Source organism: Danio rerio, chromosome 23 (assembly GCF_052040795.2).
Source record: "Danio rerio strain M-AB ecotype USA chromosome 23, GRCz13ab, whole genome shotgun sequence".
In the NCBI taxonomy this organism is placed as follows: domain Eukaryota; kingdom Metazoa; phylum Chordata; class Actinopteri; order Cypriniformes; family Danionidae; genus Danio; species Danio rerio.
Genome location: NC_141043.1, coordinates 5,720,001 through 5,740,989, shown reverse-complemented (window position 1 = coordinate 5,740,989; position 20,989 = coordinate 5,720,001). Strand labels below are relative to the sequence as shown.

The 20,989-nt window shown below is 37.1% G+C and overlaps 1 protein-coding gene across 5 annotated transcripts in view; it reads right to left on the bottom strand.

The window, feature by feature from the left end:
* The window catches only part of pkp1a (plakophilin 1a), a 52,772-nt gene that overhangs the window by 7,982 nt on the left and 23,801 nt on the right, over window positions 1–20,989 (bottom strand). For 3 of the 5 annotated variants that reach the window (XM_087306502.1, XM_087306501.1, XM_087306503.1), the window contains exons 6-12: window positions 18,732–18,894; window positions 15,110–15,227; window positions 11,699–11,830; window positions 6,693–6,860; window positions 4,311–4,464; window positions 2,174–2,360; window positions 1,910–1,994 (exon numbers count right to left, since the gene is read on the bottom strand). In XM_087306502.1, coding sequence (XP_087162628.1) covers window positions 1,910–1,994; window positions 2,174–2,360; window positions 4,311–4,464; window positions 6,693–6,860; window positions 11,699–11,830; window positions 15,110–15,227; window positions 18,732–18,894 — 1,007 coding nt within the window. Of the gene's footprint in view, window positions 1–1,909; window positions 1,995–2,173; window positions 2,361–4,310; window positions 4,465–6,692; window positions 6,861–10,367; window positions 10,644–10,715; window positions 11,831–15,109; window positions 17,424–17,491; window positions 18,895–20,989 lie in introns of those variants that run through there. The other 2 variants (XR_015523116.1, XR_015523117.1) reach the window with 2 other exon arrangements.

Here is a 20,989-nt window from a genome sequence, read left to right as displayed (position 1 = left end):
TACATTCCTATATGCATTGAGTTGCAGCCATGTGATTGGCTGATTAGAAATTTGCATCAGGTGTACCTAATAAAGTGGCCAGTGAGATTTATATATATATATATATATATATATATACCCACACACACACACACACACATGCTCTATTGTAGTGGGGGAAAAGTATAAAAATTGCAACAAGCAAAAAGGTGACAAAACATTTTTCTGTCAGTTGGTCGCTCTATAATAAGCAAGTACATGTTAACAAACCATTAGCCATGTGCTTAAACATTTCATAAACAGAAAAGTAGGGTAACACTTTATAATAACTACACACTATAAATCATTTATTAAGCATTAGCAAATAGTGAATTCATTATCTGTTAAGCATTAACTCCACATTAATAAACGTTAGTAAGCACTTTATAACTGCAGCTACAAATGCTCTTGACTTATAAGCACCTATATAATGTGTTTAACAATTGTATTTTCATACTTAGTTAATGATTTATTTTTCATTACTAAATTAAGTAATGAATTATTTTCATTTGTTTGTATTTAAGAGTAGTTGAGGGTTTTTAGGATCATTCAGAATGAGTTAGTAAATGATTAATAAACTATTAAAATTAAAATTTATGTCTTATTATTCAGGCATATATTAATGGTTAATATATGTTAATAAATGCTTTATTGACTCAACTTCATGCAGTTTTGTGACCTAATCTAAAGTGAGGACTATTCATGCTTTATAAATCCCTTATAAATGACAAATAAAGGCTCAGTTAAATTATAAACAGGAAAACAATGCATTATTCATTTCTCTTCATGTAAAGATACACAAAGGAAACTGTACTTCAAATTAAAAATAAATTTTTGCAACCTGATCTAAAATAGAATCACTGTAGAGTTTAAACATTACATCTTATTATAATGTTAAATTATAATATTGTTGTTGTTTTATCCAGTTGGATGTCATATTTTGACACTCCTGTTATTTTGCAATGTTTAAACTTTACAGTAATTTTACTTTTTAGAAAGATTGCACATATTATCGTTCATTTGATTCTGAGCCTTTAATAGTCATTTATAAGGCATTTATAAAGCAGTCCTCACTTTAGATTAGGTCACAAAACTGCATGAAGTTGAGTTAATAAAGCATTTATTAACATATTAGTTGACTATTAGTATATGCCTGAATAATAGGCATATAAATGTTGATTTCAATAGTTTATTAATCATTTACTAACTCATTCTGAATGGTCCTAAAAACCCTCAACTACTCTTAAATACAAATGGTTGTAAATAATGTAATGTAAATAATATAAATAATGCGATACTTAATTTAGTAATGAAAAATAAATCATTAACTAAGTATGAAAATACAATCATTAAACACATTATATAGGTGCTTATAAGTCAAAAATAGAGCATTTGTAGCTGCAGTTATAAATTGCTTACTAACGTTTATTAATGTAGAGTTAATGCTTAACAGATAATGAATTCACTATTTGCTAATGCTTAATAAATGATTTATAGTGTGTAGTTATTATAAAGTGTTACCAAAAGTAGCTAATGGTAAATCATGCTAGGAAAATACCAAATACAGCATGCTTATTTATGGTAGCAATGCCAGAAACATGCTATGTGCTAACTCATGCTAAAAGAGAACTAAACATGTTAGAACAACATGCTAATTAATACTCACAACAGGCTAAAAAGAGTTAGAAACATGCAACAAGAACATGTTAGAACACATGCTAGTTATGCTAGTAACGTCTGCTGTTAAACCCATAGCTTGCAAAGCAGTTTCTTACATTCAGACAAGACTTTCTCAATCCAACACTGAAGTTCCTACCAATAAACTTTTCTATATTGCTGTAAAAATAATCTCAGCCACTGCTTTACCTGCTGACAGTGGTTTAAGTCTCACCTCTTTCAACACACTCTTAATGTCCTTTTGTCCCCACAAACTCCAAAGAAGAACTCCTGCATCTTTATAGGCTGTCTCGAATAACCTGCAGGAAATTTAAAGGCTCATATCATGGTCTTTCACCAGTAGGCCTACACTCTTATAGCAAACCTCTCATATGGGTGACATCACAAAACTCACTGGTCAAAAAAAGCATCCTTTGTTGGAGTTTGCCAATGTGATAGTTTTACGTTCATATATGGATTCTCCTTTGAAATCACTTACGTGTTTGTGCTCACCAAGCTCAGAGACTCAACAAGTTTAGCATTCAGCAGCTTCTTGCTAGTGTCCGGCTCTGCTAGCATGAGCGTGTTCATCACGCGGCAGGCTGTAGAGATGATGCTGTCAGACTTGATCATTTTCATTGTCACACCCGTGAGGTAAGAGGTCACAATAGGAAGGACTTCAGCAGCTGTGGTTGACAACAACACCATTCTCGTCAATGACATGGAGCAATGTTCAGGTGAATTGCAATACTATCAACCCATGTGAGAGGCCCAGATTACACCTGTTTCACTTCGCATGCGTAAGCAGAGCTCTATGAGAAGTGACATTAAAGTCTTTTAAGATGCACTCAGTCAGAAGACTAGGCTGTGATATCACGTCATTTTGTTTTTGATTGTCAGCATGCTGTAGGCCTATAGTTATATTATTATTTATACAATATAGTTATGGGGCAAAGCAGTGGCGTAGTAGGTAGTGCTGTCGCCTCACAGCAAGAAGGTCGAGCCTCGTCTCAGTTGGCGTTTCTGTGTGAAGTTTGCATGTTCTCTCTGCGGTGGGTTTCCTCCGGGTGCTCCGGTTTCCCCCACAGTCTAAACACATGCCGTACAGGTGAATTGGGTAGGCTAAATTGCCCATAGTGTATGAGTGTGTGTGAATGTGTGAATGTGTTTCCTAGAGATAAGTTGCGGCTGGAAGGGCATCCGCTGCGTAAAAACTTGCTGGATAAGTTGGCGGTTCATTTCGCTGTGGCGACCCCGGATTAATAAAGGGACTAAGCCGACAAGATGAATGAATGTAGTTATCATTTTTAGATATGACCAAACTAGTGTGCAACTTAAGCAAAACTAATACTGAAATAGTTTTAAATTTGGTTTTGTAATTCAGGCTCAAAGAAATATTTGTTGCATTTTTTAATTATTTAAGTTCATTTGATTGACTACACAAAAATCAGTAGATACTATTGATGCATTTATTGGGTAAAATTGCTACTTCTTTACTATAAGTCAATGTTTTTGGTCATTATCAATGCACTGTCACCAAGGTTATAATAGTTGTAGATTTTCCATTAGTTTTAGTTTCGTTTTAACTTTTTGTTTTTTTAAATTCAGTTAGTTTTAATTAGTTTTAGAGGTATATTTACTAGTTTTTATTAGTTTCTATATTTTGAAATTATTTAGTTTAGTTTTTATTAGTTTCAGTATTAGTTTTAGTTTTTTTCCCTAAATAGTCAGGTGCAAGATTCAAAATCAACAAAATAAATATTGTAAAATAAAAACTTTTTTTAATACATTTTTTTAAAAATGTATTCAGTGGACACATGTTTTTTCTCTGTGGTCATTAAAAATCTCATGGCACTTCTCGTAAAGAGTAGAGGTGTAACCCGGTGTCCTAGCCAAAGTCCCTCAATCGGTCCTTACGCCCCATTCACACGGGGCATCAGCGTCAAGCGCCGACGGAAGCGTCAATCAGATCGCTGTATGCAAATACACCAGCTAGACAGTGACCTATTGCTGACTGAATTTCATTGGCTGACGCTGCTATGACGATCGCTTTAGCCCCGACTTCAGACATGCCTTCAGTCAAGCGTTGACGCTGAAGCCCCGTGTGAACGGGGCGTTACCTTTATTTTATTTACTTTATTTTATTTTTATTTTTTTAATTAGAATATGCAAAAAGGTACATAAATTGGGACCATACAAATACAAAGAAACAACAACAAAAAACAATAACAAAACAATCAGCTATCACTGTCTCTTCACCACACCAACAGCTGGTGTGTGGTGAGCCATACACAGTAAATGCACTATATAAATACACATTACATTACATTACATTACATTATTTAAAGTCCATTTTGACTTTCTGCTGTGAAATAAACTTATGGTTTTTTCACCAGATCCTCTCATTAAAGCCCTTAGTTTACTCGTGGTGCTGTTATTCAGGTTTAGTTCAGTCACAGCAGGCTGTCATGTGCTGTTTGTATTTGGTTTACTGAATCATGCGCAGTATTATCGGTTCACCGCTTGATCTCAATTTGATCCCAGTGTATCGTTACTGTTCTAATAACTGAATGAGAGTATATATTGGATTATTTTGAGTTAGAGGTGGATATTAGGCTTGTTTTCATAACTCTTACCCATAGTTCGCCGTAGAGATGACACCCGGGACATGTTGCCCACTAAGGACATGGCGGTCTTCTGTAGACCCAGATTTCCAGACCTCAGCAGAGGTGAGATGACAGACAGGCCATGCAGCTTCTCGATGATGTTTTGACTCATCACAGTGGACATCTGCCCAGAAGCACCAGCAACATATGTATGTGTTCAACAGCTTTAATTTAGGAGTGTGAGATAATATTATGCACAATAACATAATAAATGCAGTTTATGTAAATGATGTGTGAGTTAAAATGATCAAGTATACCACTTCATTTGAAATAAAAACGTATCTTCAGTGTCTAAATGCTGGGTTCACATCAAACACAAAGATAACACGCACATTGTGTCACTAGCTCTAGATTACTCACAGGAAGTTTCTCACCTCACACAAATTTTTCGCTTAAGTTGAATTTTTTTGTTGTGTAGAAAGTACATTTGTAGTGAATACTGCACTTCCCCTTCATGGGAACTACAACGTGTGTGTCCATTAACAGGATATATTAGCTGATGGCTGAGAAGCGAGCATTACAATTTTGCTACCGAGCCTCTTACAACACTAAAGACACTCTATCTGATCACTCAATTTGGCAGTTGCAGTGGTCTCACTGATGTTTTTCAGAGGCTCCTGGGACATATGATATTTGTAGCCACTATTCCGCCACTCAAATTGTTCATATGAGACCGCTTCAGCGCTGGCTTCACCATCGGGTCCCCAGATGGGCATGGCGCACAGAGACCCTGAATAGGGAACAAATATGTGTGTCTCCACTGCCACAGCAGCTGAGTGTCCAGCTGTTAGCTGAATTCTAATGCTCCCTTCTCAGCCATCATCTGATATATCCTGTTAATGGCTAATCGCAGACAGCTGTGGGGCTGAGCTCCACTAATTAATTTGCCATTTATTGGCCCGTTTTCTTACTCTTTAGAGTGATTGGTCATCCGGCGTACTCCCATAGTCAGTTACTAGACACACGTCTCCGTTCCCTCTTCGGGGTACGTGTATTATGCAAGTAACCAGGTCGATTCGCTGTAATGCCTAGTTCAGACTGCGTGATTTTAGCCCCGATTTTGGCTCGCCGACAGGTTTTGAGAAATCTCCGACAAATGCCTGAAATCACAGGCAAATCGGTGCTCGTGCACGTGAGTGACAATCACACAGTATGAACTTTCAAAGACACGATCTAAGAGAATCACCGATGAGTCGCTGATGCCTGTGAGATATTTGGCGTGCTAAATATCTGGAGCTGTCGGCGATTCAAATCATGCCGTGTGAATTGAGTTTTGACTGAAAATAACATAAGCAATCGCCTATAGCCAATGAGAGAGCAGCATTTACTTGTGTGTGTGTGTGTGTGTGTGTGTGTGTGTGTGTGTGTGTGTGTGTGTGTATACCTGCTGCAGGACAGCGGGAGGCTGGGGGAGAAGTTAAAAGCGCTTTTTTTCGGTTTATTTGGACCCACGAAATGGAGGAAAAACTAGTGGAGGTTTGACAGGACTCAGGAGCAACCGTGTCTGTTTGACGTTTCATCCAGAAAGAAATGAGTGTATTATCAACGTTGAGGAGAAATGGCTAATTCCCTTTAAACCCAGGTGAGCAAATATGTACATTTTCCACCCTATTAAAGGCTTTTAATATTATATTTTAATATTAATATTTAAGGCGAGGCAGTGGCGCAGTAGGTAGTGCTGTCGCCTCACAGCCAGAAGGTCGCTGGTTCGAACCTCAGTTCAGTTGGCGTTTCTGTGTGGAGTTTGCATGTTCTCCCTACCTTCGTGTGGGTTTCTTCCGGGTGCTCCGGTTTCCCCCACAGTCCAAAGACATGCGGTACAGGTGAATTGGGTAGGCTAAATTGTCCGTAGTGTATGAGTGTGTGTGTGTATGTGTGTGTGAATGTTTCCCAGAGATGGGCTGTGGCTGGAAGGGCATCCGCTGTGTAAAAACTTGCTGGATAAGTTGGTGGTTCATTCCGCTGTGGTGACCCCAGATTAATAAAGGGACTAAGCCGACAAGAAAATTAATGAATGAAATACAAATAAAAAACAGGGGAAAAAAATCAAGAGAAACAAAATCAAATAAAAAACTAGTGGAATTTTTGTAATTCTTTTGCACTATTTTGCTTGAATTTAATTGTTTTATCTTTTAATTTCTAATTATGTTTGGTGAATAAAATATTATATTAATAAATATATTTGTTTAATAAATCTGTTTTGTTTAAACGCACCAAAATACATTGCCTATATTTACTGGGAAATTGAATAAAATATTCATTTTTAATATGGGGTGTACCTAATTATGCTGAGTACTGTAAGGAAGTAAAAATACTGATTTATCTATAATAAGTAAATAATGCTGTACTTACATCGCTCTTTGAAGCGGTGAGGTTCTGCAAAGCTCCGCAACAGGCCTCTAGCGTGGCTTCGTTCTGACTAGAGCCCAGAAGAGTGAGATAGAGCTGCAGGGACTTTGTGTGAAACAACCAGTTTACTCCTTCAGGGTTGTCCTTGTCCATTTCTGGGAAACTTAACGGCTAGACACAAGAAAGAATTTATATGCATAAAAAAAGCTTATATAACCTCTATCAATCTTTATCATCACACTTGTTTAAATGGGACCTATTATGCAAAACTCACATTTATAGGGGGTTTGATTACAGATGTGTGGCAACAGTCTCTGAATATAGGCAGCTTTTAATGGTAAAAATGTATTCATTTTATTTCTTATAATCACACTTGATGGTGAAACACTTTAAGTAAACACTTGGACATTCTCCCGCTATAGGTGTCATAAGAGGTGATAAGCCCTGCCTATTAGTGACAATCTCTCCCTCATTGATGTAAGTCGTTAGTCTTGTTTTTGAATCTGCCACTATGCTGACACACAGGTATTTGTAACTCTTTTTAAAGGAGGGCTGGGGGCACTATCTCGTTTGAATTTAAAGCGACAGTCACCAAAACGACACAATTAGGATCAAAGCCTAAAAGAAGTAGTTTCAAAGTGATATAAAATAATATTTGTAAGGTATTTTGAGCTGAAACCTCACATAGACATTCTAGGGACATCCGAGACTTAAATCTTGTAAAAAAAGAGCATAATAGGTCTGTTTGTTTGTTAAAAGATCCAGTCAGAACAAATCTGCAAGTAAGGAGAACATGTCAACGAAAAATGTCAATGTTTGAAGAGGAAACGCTAAGAGCAGGTATAAATAAACCTGAAACACACTTCAGAGAGCACTTAAAACATTTTTTTAAATAATTCAAAATGTTTTCAGTTATGTTTGCCAATCACACTGAGAGTGATCTTCCCCTCGACAGATGATTTGCTTTTCAGTAATTGCTAAAAATGCTAATCACGATTATTAATGATCATTATTCCTTTATAGCGAAGAAGTGGCGCAGTAAGTAGTGCTGTCGCCTCACAGCAAGAAGGTCGCTGGTTAAAACCTCGGCTCAGTTGGCAATTCTGTGAGGAGTTTGCATGTTCTCCCTGCGTTCACGTGGGTTTTCATCCGGGTGCTCCGGTTTCCCCCACAGTCCAAAGACATGCTGCAGGTGAATTGGGTAGGCTAAATTGTCCGTAGTGTATGAGTGTGTGAGGGTGACAGGCCCAGACGACAAGCCGGCCAGAATGTGTAAAAAAAAAAGTCGTTATCATATGGACAAGTCTAAATGGTGGACTTGTTCCAAAGAGCCGACCCTGCAACCATATGGGACTAAGGCCAATGAATAAGAAGAAGATGTACATGTATATATATATATATATATATATATATATATATATATATATATATATATATATATATATATATATATATATATATATATATATATATATGTGTACAAAATATTAATTATTATTATTAATGAATTAATTAGGTCCCATAGCTGTTCAGTAGTCTCACTGTCACCTTACAGCAAGAAGGTCGCAGGTTTTAGTCCCGGCTGGGCCAGTTGGCATTTCACTGTGGAGTTTGCATGTTCTTCCCATGTTCGCATGGGTTTCCCCCGGGTGCTCCAGTTTCCCCCAGAGTCCTAAGACATTAGCTATAAGTGAATTGGGTAAACAAAATTGGCCATAGTGTATGAGTGTGTGAATGTGCATGGGCATTTCTCAGTGATGGGTTGCAGCTGAAAGGGCATCCGCTGCATGAAACATGCCAGAATGGTTGGTGGTTTGTTCTGGAGTGGCAAATCCTAATGAATAAGAGACTTAGCTGATGGAAATGAATGAATGAATGAATAATTCATATTTTAAAAGTTTTTGAGCAGCAAATCAAAATATTAGAATGATTTCTGGTGGATCATGTGACTGGAGTATTGACGCTAAGAAAATCAGCTTTAAAAACACAGGAATACATTACATTTTACAATAAATACAAATAGAAAACAGTCACTTTAAATAGGGCAAATATTTCAAAACTGTACTGTTTGCTCTACTTTGGAAGAAATAAATATAGACTTGGTGAGCAGAAAAAAATGTATTTAAAAAAAATAAACGATAGCGTGTGTGTGTGTGTGTGTGTGTGTTACATAACAAGACGTCTTGTTTTGTTTGTTGAAAGAGATGTCTCACACTGCTTTTGAAATGTTGCCAAGTCCACTTATTATAAGTGACACTAATATATCAGGATTAAGCAAGTTATATTTATATTACTACAGGCTTGTTCTTATTTAGCCATATCCATCAACACTAATGAGTCATTCCTGGTTTTCTCTTTAGTATGCATATATACAAAAGAAAAGAAAAAAAACAACAACTCTATTATGCATTTAAATATGCAAGTTCTTCCAAACCTGCATGAGTTTCTTTTTTCTGTTGAACACGGCACAAAAGATATTCTGAAAACTTCGTGGGAACTACAATGGGAGTCAAAGGGAAACCAGATTCCCAACATTCTTCAAAATATCTTCTTTTGTGTTCAACAGAAAAAAACGTGTACAGGTTTGAAACAAGAAGAGGGTAAACAAATGTTGTTGAGCAATGAATCCTTCAGTGAATTATCCCTTAACCAGCACAAAATCTGTTGTGAATGAGCAGAACCAATGATAATTCCATGCAAACTACTAACAACATAAGCAGATTTAAAGGTTCACGAAACCCTTGAGTACTTTTTGAGATTTTAACAGATTTGTGTGTGTTGAGCATCAGTTAAGACAATGTTAGCACTTGTTAGCTTTAACTGTGGGGTAAACTGGATAATTTCAGCTTCTGGGTTTAAAATGATTTTTGGGGCGGGATCAAAATCACTTAACAGAAATTATGTACAATAAAAATCATAGTACAGTGGAAAAAAAAATATTGTGTATGACCCCAAGAGCTTGGACAACTGCATCAATACATCTCTGCAATGACTCAAATCACTTAGTTAAGTCATCTGGAATGGCAAAGAAAGCATTCTTGCAGGACTCCCAGAGTTCTAGACCCTTTAGATTCATCTCTAATGCCTCCTCCTTTATCTTACCCCAGACATGCTCAATAATGTTTACATCTGTTGACTGGGCTGGCCAATCCTGGAGCATCTTGACCTTTTTTTTTTTACTTTCAGAGAAGTTATTATTCATCAAGTTATTATTTGTTGCTCTTACACATTGGATCAGTTTTAACACCTTTAGTCATGTAGTGTAAATGATAACCTTAGAAACTTTAGAGATATGCCTAATTAATATATTGTAATTTAGATTTTAGTCAACTAAATCTAAAGTAGATATAGTTAACTAAACTTGTATGAAATTTAGTTGACTGAAACTTGACAAACTACAATAATTCAGAAGACTTGAGTATGACTAAATTGTAATATCTCAGCACTTTATCACATCCTCCAACCCACCAGGGGGCGCACATATTGCCCTATACTCCTCAACATTAGATGGCAGTAGTGACTCTTGTTCCTCTAAACTCTCCTGTAATCAGCGTAATCACCACCACCTGTTCTTTGCTCTATATAAGACTGCTTTGTATCCTGCTCTATGTTCAGTCCTGAACCCAATCTCTTGCTGCCTCGTCCAGTTTCCAGTTAAGTTGTTCTCAAGACTTTTTTGCTTGCTATTTTGCTGTTTGATTGTTATGAGACCCTCGTGTCTATTTTATTTTGTATGTATTTTCAGGAAGCTCGGCTTTCCTATTTTTGTTGTACTTTTTCAACCCTGGCTGTAGAGAGATATTCTCAGGGCCGGCGCTTCCATAGAGGCGACCTAGGCGGTCGTCTAGGGCGGCAGAATAGAGAGGGCGGCGTCCCTGAAACTACCCTCGCCACCCGCGCCCTCATCCGCGTCTAGGGTGGCAGAATATAGAGAGCGGCGTCCCCGAAACTATCCTCGCCACCCGCGCCTCAGTTACATCCGCGTCTAGCACGGCAGAATAGAGAGGGTGGCGTCCCCTAAACTACCCTCGCCACCCGCGCCTCAGTTATAGCCGCGTCTAGGGCGGACCACCCCGGTTTCACTTTAGGTTTGAGGGCGGCGTGACCGTCCTTTGCCTAGAGCGGCAGTTCAGCTTGCTCCGGCCCTGGATATTATCTCTCTTTTTTGTCAAATTTACCTCAGTAAAGACTATATTATTTTTTTGAAATTCAGTAGTTGTGGACTAACTTAGTTCCTCCTCTGCTCTTGGGCCACTAGTTGCTGACTTAACTCATCTAGTGAGAACTACTGCTAACCACACCGTAGACCCGGGTTCGATCCCCACTCAGATCATTACATAAATAATATTTTAAAGTCTAAGGGCGTACACACACTATGTACAGTTGCATTGAATCGGGCCAAAGCATGCTTGCCCCCCCCTCCTCCCGTCTCCCCCGACCCGGGCCTAGGCATGCTAGCGTCAGATAATACATCTGACAGTGGAGATTTCTGTAGTTATATTGTTTGATATGCGGTGACACGCAGTCAAATATTTCACCGAACAGATCATCCAATTTTGACGCTCATAAACAATCATTAAGTCCTCGTGCTGCAGGTATTAGGAGGTTTGCTGAAGGTGCAGCTGTCCTGCAGTGAGGGGTTTGCATCTTTAATAATCTACGACAGTTTGAGTTCATTGAACAGTAAGAATGATTAATATATCCATATAAAACAATCCTGTAAATGTTACGTCTCATCTTCAGTTTCGAGCTCAAGCATGCTTTGCACTCACACTACAAGCGTACCACGCCTGAGCCTAAGTGAACTGCGCTCTGGCACACCTCTTCCAACCGGGCCAGGGCCGACCAAGTGAACTGTGCCTGAGCCCGATTCAGACCACTCACACTTCTCAAACGATACGGGAAACAGTATACATGATTGTAATAATAATGAATACTTAAATTTACATCAGTACCTTTTAACCAGCATTCATATTGTATAAGTGGTTTCATCAGGAACAGCTCAGTACCTTTTTGACTTTGGCCTTGGGGCTGAAGATGCTCTTTTTGCTGTTCTCTTGTTGGACTGTGTCCTGTTTGAAGTGATCCGGAATCAGCTGGTAGCTCAGGTTATGCAGAATGCAGACGCAGTTTTCCACAGACTGCTCCCAGCATCACCAAAACAAACACATAAAAGGTCAATGAGGTCACTTTCAGTCGGTGCACTACACGTTTGCAGACATTTTGGGATTTTTGCTTATCAAAATTACTGCGTATTTAAAACTAAAGCATATTCGCTATATTTAATACACAATCTAAATCGTGATCAACCTGTTTTACAGAATGCCTTTTGATTTACTGTATAGTTTACGATGTGGCTTTGATAATAAAAAGACCTTTCACTTTCTAGAAACGGTGTCACCTATAAATCATCATAAAAACTTCTCTCTTCAGGCCAAGCTTCATGTGATTTGCTACTCTTACAATAATATTGTAATATTTTAAAATAAAACGTACCCAACTGAAGCTTATCTCAATTTTAAATCATCCATTCATTATAATTTTAGAAAAAAAAATATGTGTTACAATTGATCAAATGTGATCTTAAATCAGGCTTTTTGGGGCATTTGATTGTATCTCTCTTTCATCATTGCATTACATTGCAGTATGTTTTGCCCCCACAATAAAAATAATCTAACCACACATTTTAAGACATTTAAAATCACAAAACAACATGTCAACCAAATTATATTTAGTTGACTATACACAATACCCCCCATCCAGTTTTGTCTTTAGTACTGACTATATACACAAATACAATATTGTATGTCATTCTATTGACCTTATTTTTCAATGCAGAAGTTTGCTAGTTTTTGTGATTGTTTTAGAACTTCCGATTCAGTCACCTTTGGGAGGAAAAAAAATAAATAAATAAAAATAATAATAATATATATATCTCAATCACACGAGTAGCAGTGCGATATGGCAGTATATCGGCACTGGTAGGAGGCGTGCGTTGGGACGAGGCTGCAGGCAGAGTGCCTTATTGCTCCCACCAGTGCCGATATACAGCCATATCGCACTGCTACGAGGGTGATATTTTGTTTATACAACAGTTTGACAGCATAATTGTGTATATTAAAACAAAATCAAACATGGAGAGTCTCAAAAACCGTTTTGTATGAGGAACTACTTTCTTCCGCGTTGGATTTAAATCATAAGCTGACAGTTAAACAGCTGAGCAAGCATCTTTTAAACTTTAGATCTGTGGTGTCTGCTTTTTGCTGCTGTATGTGGGCGGAGTAATACACAAAGAGTAAAGAGGCTGTACGGGTGCTGATATTACTTAAATATTACGGCTATCAGCCAATCAGATTTGAGAACCAGACAGAACTGTTGTATGTATATATATATATATATATATATATATATATATATATATATATATATATATATATATATATATATATATATATATATATATATATATATATATATATGTATATATATATATATATATATGTATATATATATATATATATGTATATATATATATATATATATATATATATATATGTATATATATATATATATGTATATATATATATATATGTATATATATATATATATGTATATATATATATATATATGTATATATATATATATATATATGTATATATATATATATATATATGTATATATATATATATATATATGTATATATATGTGTATATATATATATATATATATATATATATATATATATATATATATATATATATATATATATATATATATACATACAGAAACTGCTTGCTCTACAAACAAGTGTTTGCATGATTATACAGATCAAAATCAGTTTGCATCATCAAGCAGCAGAACAAGCTGTTTCTAACATCTAAAAATGAATGGAAGTGAATGAGACTGAAAGTCTCGAGCCAAAAAGATTCAAATGGCTGTGCCCACTCGTACATGGAGAAAAAGGCGAATAGAAAATATTCGGTTACACTTTAATTTGATGGTCCGTTTGTTGAATTTAAGTTACATTGCATCAACATGCCAACTAATTCTCGTTAGATTATAAGTAGACTGTTAGGTTGGGGTTAGGGTTAGTGTAAGTTGACTTGTACTTACAAAGTTTCTTATAGTCAGTGAAATGAATGTTGAAGGAGCAGTATCAACAGATATTAAGCAGACAGTCTACTAATACCCAATCCATCAAAATAAAGTGTTACCAAACATTTAAAAGATAGATCTGAGATTAGATATCTATATTAATTCATACAGTATCTATTTGAAAGATTCAAAACATCTTATTTATTTACAAAGGAATCAAGTATCTGTGTTAGTCGAACACTGACTTGCTTACTCAAACTATTAGTTCAAAAACAAATGATCACTGGAACTAAACACAGCAGAGCTGGTCTGTGATGCACACATTTCTGCTCGGGAACCATTTTTATGTATAAAATGAAAAGTACAGTACTTATCATATAATGGCATTGACAAATATTTTTAAAAATGTCAATTCAATAATTAAATCACGTTTTTTGAACTTAATACTTTGTTAAAAGTCATCGATATATACACAAGACATCACATCGATAGCGCCGCCACACTAGTTAAGGTCTCCCAGCACAAATGTCATTCAACCGCACTAGTCAAGACAGTGTGCCAACGTGAAGATGCTGGACTTTAGCGCTGTGTACGGTTGTAGTAACAAGCAAACAAAGAAAACAAAGCACAACGGCAGAGCATTTCATAGGTAGGAATTAATTTTTTTGTATGTTAAGAACTTATGTGCTCAACATGTAACGTTATTGATGATGATAAAGTCACTTACTGCACTGACCACAGGGCAAAGTAGCACCAACTCGCACTAAATACTAGGCTTATGCTAGTTTTGTTGAATAAAATCAGCAAGCAATGAAATATAAATATGACAACAAGACGCTGTGGTGCTAGAAACTTGTATTATTGTCAGCTAATTGCTTAAGTGAATGAGTCGTTCATAATGGAGATTCATTCAGTTTTGCGCATAAAGTTAATTCGCATTTTTGGATGGAAACATAGCTAATATTTCCAAACAACTAGCATTTATTTTAATCATCTTTTCTGTTTAACACACAAAAAACTCAAATTTTGAACAAGTGAAGGGTGAGTAAATGATGGTTGAATTGTGTGTGAACTTTCCCTTTAATAAAATTAAACTGGTCAAAAGTTTGTGGATGTAATAGTAATATACAAATAGTAGTGTATAAAACAAATATATTGATTGGTGAAACTTTTTTAATGCTACTGCAAACTACGTAATGTAATATCTACATTTATTTGTACTAAAAATTAAATTAATATTAGAGACACGTCAATGGTTTTTGCATTTAGTCTAAGGGCATAGATGTCTGTCTATTTTCCTGTATCAGCAATAAAAGTAGGATCACCTTGTCATCCAGCTCTCCTCGTTCCACCTGCGTCTGAATGTAAGTCACGAGGGAGTCGATAAGTCGTGGGCAGCTCCTCATAGAAATCCTTTCTGAATCACTGGCACAGCTGAGGTTTCTATGAGAACACACCAGTACTTAGCATTGAAAACAGACAGAAAAACAATCATTATATGTGTGCCAAGTTGTCATAAGCTATGTCTTTATTCAAAGTTGTGGATTTACTTTATACTAAATGAAAGTACCACACAAAAAAGTTTCCAATTTTAAGAGAATGGGTAAAAACAAAAATATTTGTGAGAGAAATTGTAAAAAATTATGATTTCCGCAAGCTTGCTTTTTTATTTCATTTCCCTTACGCCAAGATCCGACTGCATGATTTTTAAAGTAGTCGTGTCCCAGATGTTTTCACACTGCATGACTATCTGGGCTAGCGTTTTGTCGCTGTATTGTTTACACTGCAAGATAGATCAGGGACAGGGGGTTTCACATTGCATGACTTTACAATAGGAAGAATCGCCGACAACTTTGTCCAAACTGTGTATCAAAGCCAAAAACATGCAGTATATCTTTTGTTATTAACTACATAACGAGAAAGAAGCCTTTAATGTGGTAGAAAATGTACATATTTGCCCACCTGAGTTTGAAGGGAATTAGCAATTTCTCCTCAACTTTCTTTTTTAAGTTTCTGTATGAAACGTCAAACAGACATGGGTGCTCCTGTCAAACCTCCACTAGTTTTTCATCCATTTTTTGGGTCCAAAAAACCGAAAATGAGCGCTTTTAACTTCTCCCTCAACCTCCCGCTGGCCTGCAGGTACACACACACAAGTGAATGCTGCTCTCTCTTTGGCTGTAGGTGGTCGCCGATGTTATTTTCAGTCAAAACTTATTTCACATGACATGATTTGAATCGCAGACAGCTCCAAATATTTAGCACGCCAAATATCTCACATATCACATTTCCTCTAATCGGCGATTCTCTCAGATGGCGTCTTTAATAGTTCATACTGTGTGATTGTCACTCACGTGCACGAGCACCAATTGCCTGCGATTTCAGCCATTTGTCTGCGATTTCTCAAAACCTGTCGGTGAGTCACAATTGGGGCTAAAATCATAGTCTGAACTCGCCATTAGCAAATAAGTTGTGCCACAGAATGGCAGACGACACAAATTCAGTCATATTATCTTGTGTTTGGAGTCACATGACTGATGCTTGAGAAAGGAAATTGTGCGATACAGTTGGAGGAGACTAAATCATATATACTAAATCATTTCAAATATAGACTTTTTTTAGAAGATGTTTGACTTTTGAGAGCTAATGAGATATACTAGTTGTCCATTCACATATTTGTTAATTATCTTCAGTTCATTTATTCAGCAAAGGTGAATTACCTTTGGCAAAAAAGGTAGTTTCACTCGCTTAAAAATACTCTGTTTGCACGATTTGATTAATTTGATCGTATCCAAATAGTTTATAAGTAATATTACAAAACTCCTCCGTTTGTATAATTTTTTTTTTTTTCAGAGAGACCTTTGTAAAATGAAAGTTTAAATGGTTTGAAATGGTTGAATGAATTTTTATTGTATACCTAAATTGTTATACCTTTTGTTTGTTTTATATTGCTTTATTTATTTAATGTGATTTTATTATATCCGATATTTGTAATCACTTCAATGATTTCAATATAGTTTAGAACATTTTATTTACATATGACGCTATTGAGCCTACAAAAGTGGACACATAATTTGTAAAGTTTTATGTCTTTCTGTAGTATTCATATTTTGTATTATCCCCGAAAGAAAGAAAGAAAGAAAGAAAGAAAGAAAGAAAGAAAGAAAGAAAGAAAGAAAGAAAGAAAGAAAGAAAGAAAGAAAGAAAGAAAGAAAGAGAACAAGATTTCTCTGTGCTTCTTTCCAGAGAGAGAGAAAAAAATAAATAAGCAAAAAGAATAGAATAAGAAAAGAAAGAAAGATGATAGATAGATAGATAGATAGATAGATAGATAGATAGATAGATAGATAGATAGATAGATAGATAGATAGATAGAAAGAGAGAGAACAAGATTCCTTCTCTGTGCTTCTTTCCAGAGAGAGAAAAAAAAATAAATAAGCAAAAAGAATAAATTAAGAAAGAAAGAAAGAAAGAAAGAAGCCGCTTGCGGCATCAACAGAGCTGTCAAGCGAGCGCTCTTTTGCCCGGTCTCTCTCTCACACACATACAGGTATCTAATGCGCACGTATCATGCACAAACACACCTTTTAAACTAGATGAAAACTCTTGGCAACCTTTACTGGCAGCTGTATCTTTAATGTAAAGATTAATGTGATGTAATGTGATGTAAAGATTATTATATTATGATGTAAAGATTATTATGTAATGTGATGTAAAGATTATTATGCAATCCTAAAAAAGTCAAGGAGGACACAGCTGAAATGTCACGTATTAAATTAAAACTACTTTATTAATTTATGCAACAGCCTCACATTTAAAAGAGACACATAAGGGCGATCATAAACATGGAATAGCCTATCTTAAACTGACCAGCTAAATGTTTTTCTTTCCCTTTTTCCCTTATTTATTTATTTGTTTTGAAAACGAGTGGAATGGCAGCACGCTATCTTTACCAGACCTGGGCAAAGTCTGCCACTCTTTTTACTCTGCCCCAAATACCCAGTTGGCCCTCTTTGGCCAAGGTATTCGGCGGGGCGAAAAAGGAAGCCCCACTTTGGCCCAATCAGGCCCCGGAAGTGACTAGGGAAACACTACTGGCCCTGGCCTGCTCGCTTTAGGCGCGATAGTGGAAGCGCGGCTATTGTGTTCACACCTGAAGCTCTAGACCAACAAACCTTCTGCTGAAAATCTGTTAACTTAAGTTGTTGTTCATTTTTGGATTTTCCCAATTTTAAGACCTGCCAACGATCAGACTTTTTTTAATGTCCTTATATAGAATTTAATTGCATGTCCCAACTCTTTCACATGACTTGTAGGTGGATGGAAACAGCTAAAGTGCTACAAGAGTAATTATTTAAGGCTATCTGAAAGCATGTAGGGAATTGTGTGGTGTTAGGTTGACAAATAGGTTGACAAATGAGTTGTGTGTGCCAGAAGGTGATGATTGAAATGAAAGACTGATGTATGTTGACTTCACGGTCTGATTTCTTTCCAGGTATTAAGTAAACAATGAGGTGAAAACAAGGCTATTCGTTTGACAGTGTTGTTTACTCTCCCTCATGTTAGTCAAACAGTATAGCTATTATCAGCTTTTCTGTGGAGCGTATAGAATTGTCTCCATTCATCACACAAGGCTAACATACATCTTGAAATGCAGAACTGTGCTGTATTGTTACTTTTAAAGTGTTTTGTGGGCCGTTTTTTAAGGAAAATTAAACATTTAAAGAGATAACTATACAAAAAAGAAACATTGCGGTTAGTTACTCATCTTCATATCATTATTATACTGCTCTACTGAAGAAATTAAGTAATTGATGTCCTTTTTTTCTTCAGCAGAACATTAAATTAGATTTTTTTAGCTCAAAAATCGAGTCCTTTGTGATTTTAGTGAAGAAAAAAAAAAACTTTATATCGATTCTTTATTTGTTTGGATGTCACTGAGCTCACCTTAAACAGCCGGTAGTGTTTTCAAAAACTTCAGGGTCAACGTGTTTGTTGCCCTCACGCCAAATATTGTACGGCACCACAACGTTTTCTGTCAGCAAAGGCATAGCATTCGTGATCAGGTCTGGTTTCAGTGTATCCGCTGAAGACAAATTCCACAACAGACCTAAAGACATCAACATATAACAGCAATTTGTAATTTCTCTTTATACGGTGCATCAGGAAAGTATTCATAGCACTTCACTTTTTTTCACAATTTTTATGTTACAGCCTTATTCCAAAATGAATTTAAAGGGCACCTTTGGTGAAAAATCTACTTTTAAAGCAGTTTGGACATACATGCGAGTAAGTATAGTATATATACTGTCATATTGGGTAGAAATAAACACACCCAGTCCTTTTTTTTTTTAATTTAACAACATAAAAACAGTGGACCAATTGGAGCGGTTTTCAGATCGACCGCAACTTGACGTAGGAGTGCGGTCCCCCCGCCCACCAATATTGATTGACAGCTGCGCTAATTAACAAATCTCCGTAGTAACGCAAATAATCATATTCACAAGACAGGACGAGCGCAAAGCAACAGGGAATAAAGGGTCTGTTCAGTTTGCTAGGATCATCAATCATCATCAGACGTGATCAAGAGTGAGTTTTACAAGTTTAACATGTTTTAAAACGTGTGCACGTGTATAATGAAGTACAGCGATTCACTTAAGATTCACTTCATCAGCACAGCTGCGTGTCTCTCTCACTGTCTCTCTGTGTGTGTGTGTGTGTTTGTGTGCGCGTGTCTGCGATATGTATGTGTATGTGTGTTTGTGTGTGTGTGTCTGCGATATGTATGTGTGTGTGTGTGTGTGTGTGTGTCTGCGTGTTTACGCTATGTATGTGTGTGTGTCTGCGCTACGTGTCTGTGATATGTTTGTGTGTGTGTGTGTGTGTCTACACTATGTATGTCTGTGTCTGCGCTACGTGTCTGTGCTATGTGTGTGTGTGTGTGTCTACGCTATGTGTGTGTGTGTCTGCGCTACGTGTCTGTGCTATGTCTGTGCTATGTGTGTATATGTGTGTGTGTGTGTGTGTGTCTACGCTACGTGTCTGTGCTATGTGTGTGTGTGTGTGTCTGCGTGTCAATGCTATGTATAAGTGTGTGTGTGTGTGTCTGCGTTACGTGTCTGTGCTGTGTGTGTGTGTGTGTGTGTGTCTGCGCTACGTGTCTGTGCTGTGTGTGTGTGTCTGTGTGTCTGCGCTACGTGTCTGTGCTGTGCTGTGTGTGTGTGTGTGTCTGCGCTACGTGTCTGTGCTATGTGTGTGTGTGTCTGCGTGTCTACGCTATGTATGTGTGTGTCTGCACTACGTGTCTGTGCTATGTGTGTGTGTGTCTGCGTGTCTACGCTATGTATGTGTGTGTGTGTGTGTGTGTCTGCGCTACGTGTCCGTGCTGTGTGTGTGTGTGTGTGTGTGTGTGTGTGTCTGTGCTACGTGTCTGTGCTATGTGTGTGTGTGTCTGCGCTACGTGTCTGTGCTATGTGTTTGTGTCTACGCTATGGATGTGTGTGTCTGCGCTATGTGTGTGTGTGTGTGTGTGTGTGTGTCTGCGTGTCTACGCTATGTATGTGTGTGTGTGTCTGCGCTACGTGTCTTTGCTGATGAAAAAAATACTGTACAAAAGGTATTGTTCATGTTCACTACCAACAAATGCACATTAAAGGGCACATAGTTTACCCTTTTTTATGATTTAATATTAATATTATGGTTGTTCTGAGTGTGCCAGTTTAGGTTCAGTTCAACACACAGTTCAGATGTTTTTATTATAATGTGTTAAAAAGTGTCATGTTGGGGGCGTGTACACAGTTTGCTGTTTTAGGGGCGTGCTGCTTCAAAGTTTCAGATTCCCGCCCAACGTAACAAGGGGGCGGAGCCAAGAGCTCCCACGCTCTGTGTTTGCAACAGACAAGCTGACAGACAGAGAGAGAGAAGCTAAGCTATGCTAGGATGAGCATTCAGTCGTACATGTACGAGTCGGACACAGACCAAGCAGACAGTACAAAATCATTTGTCTTTGTATAGTTTGTACACCGAGACTAATAACCACACACACTGAATTAACTTTGACTGATGCACCGAATGCACCGCGACACGGCACACCAGACACTCTCAGTGATGTGGCAGAAACATGAAGTGTCCCGAATCGTCGCGCCAAGCATTCTAGAACTCCAAACACAGGCCTCCACCAGGGCAAACACAACAGCGCCGCGCCG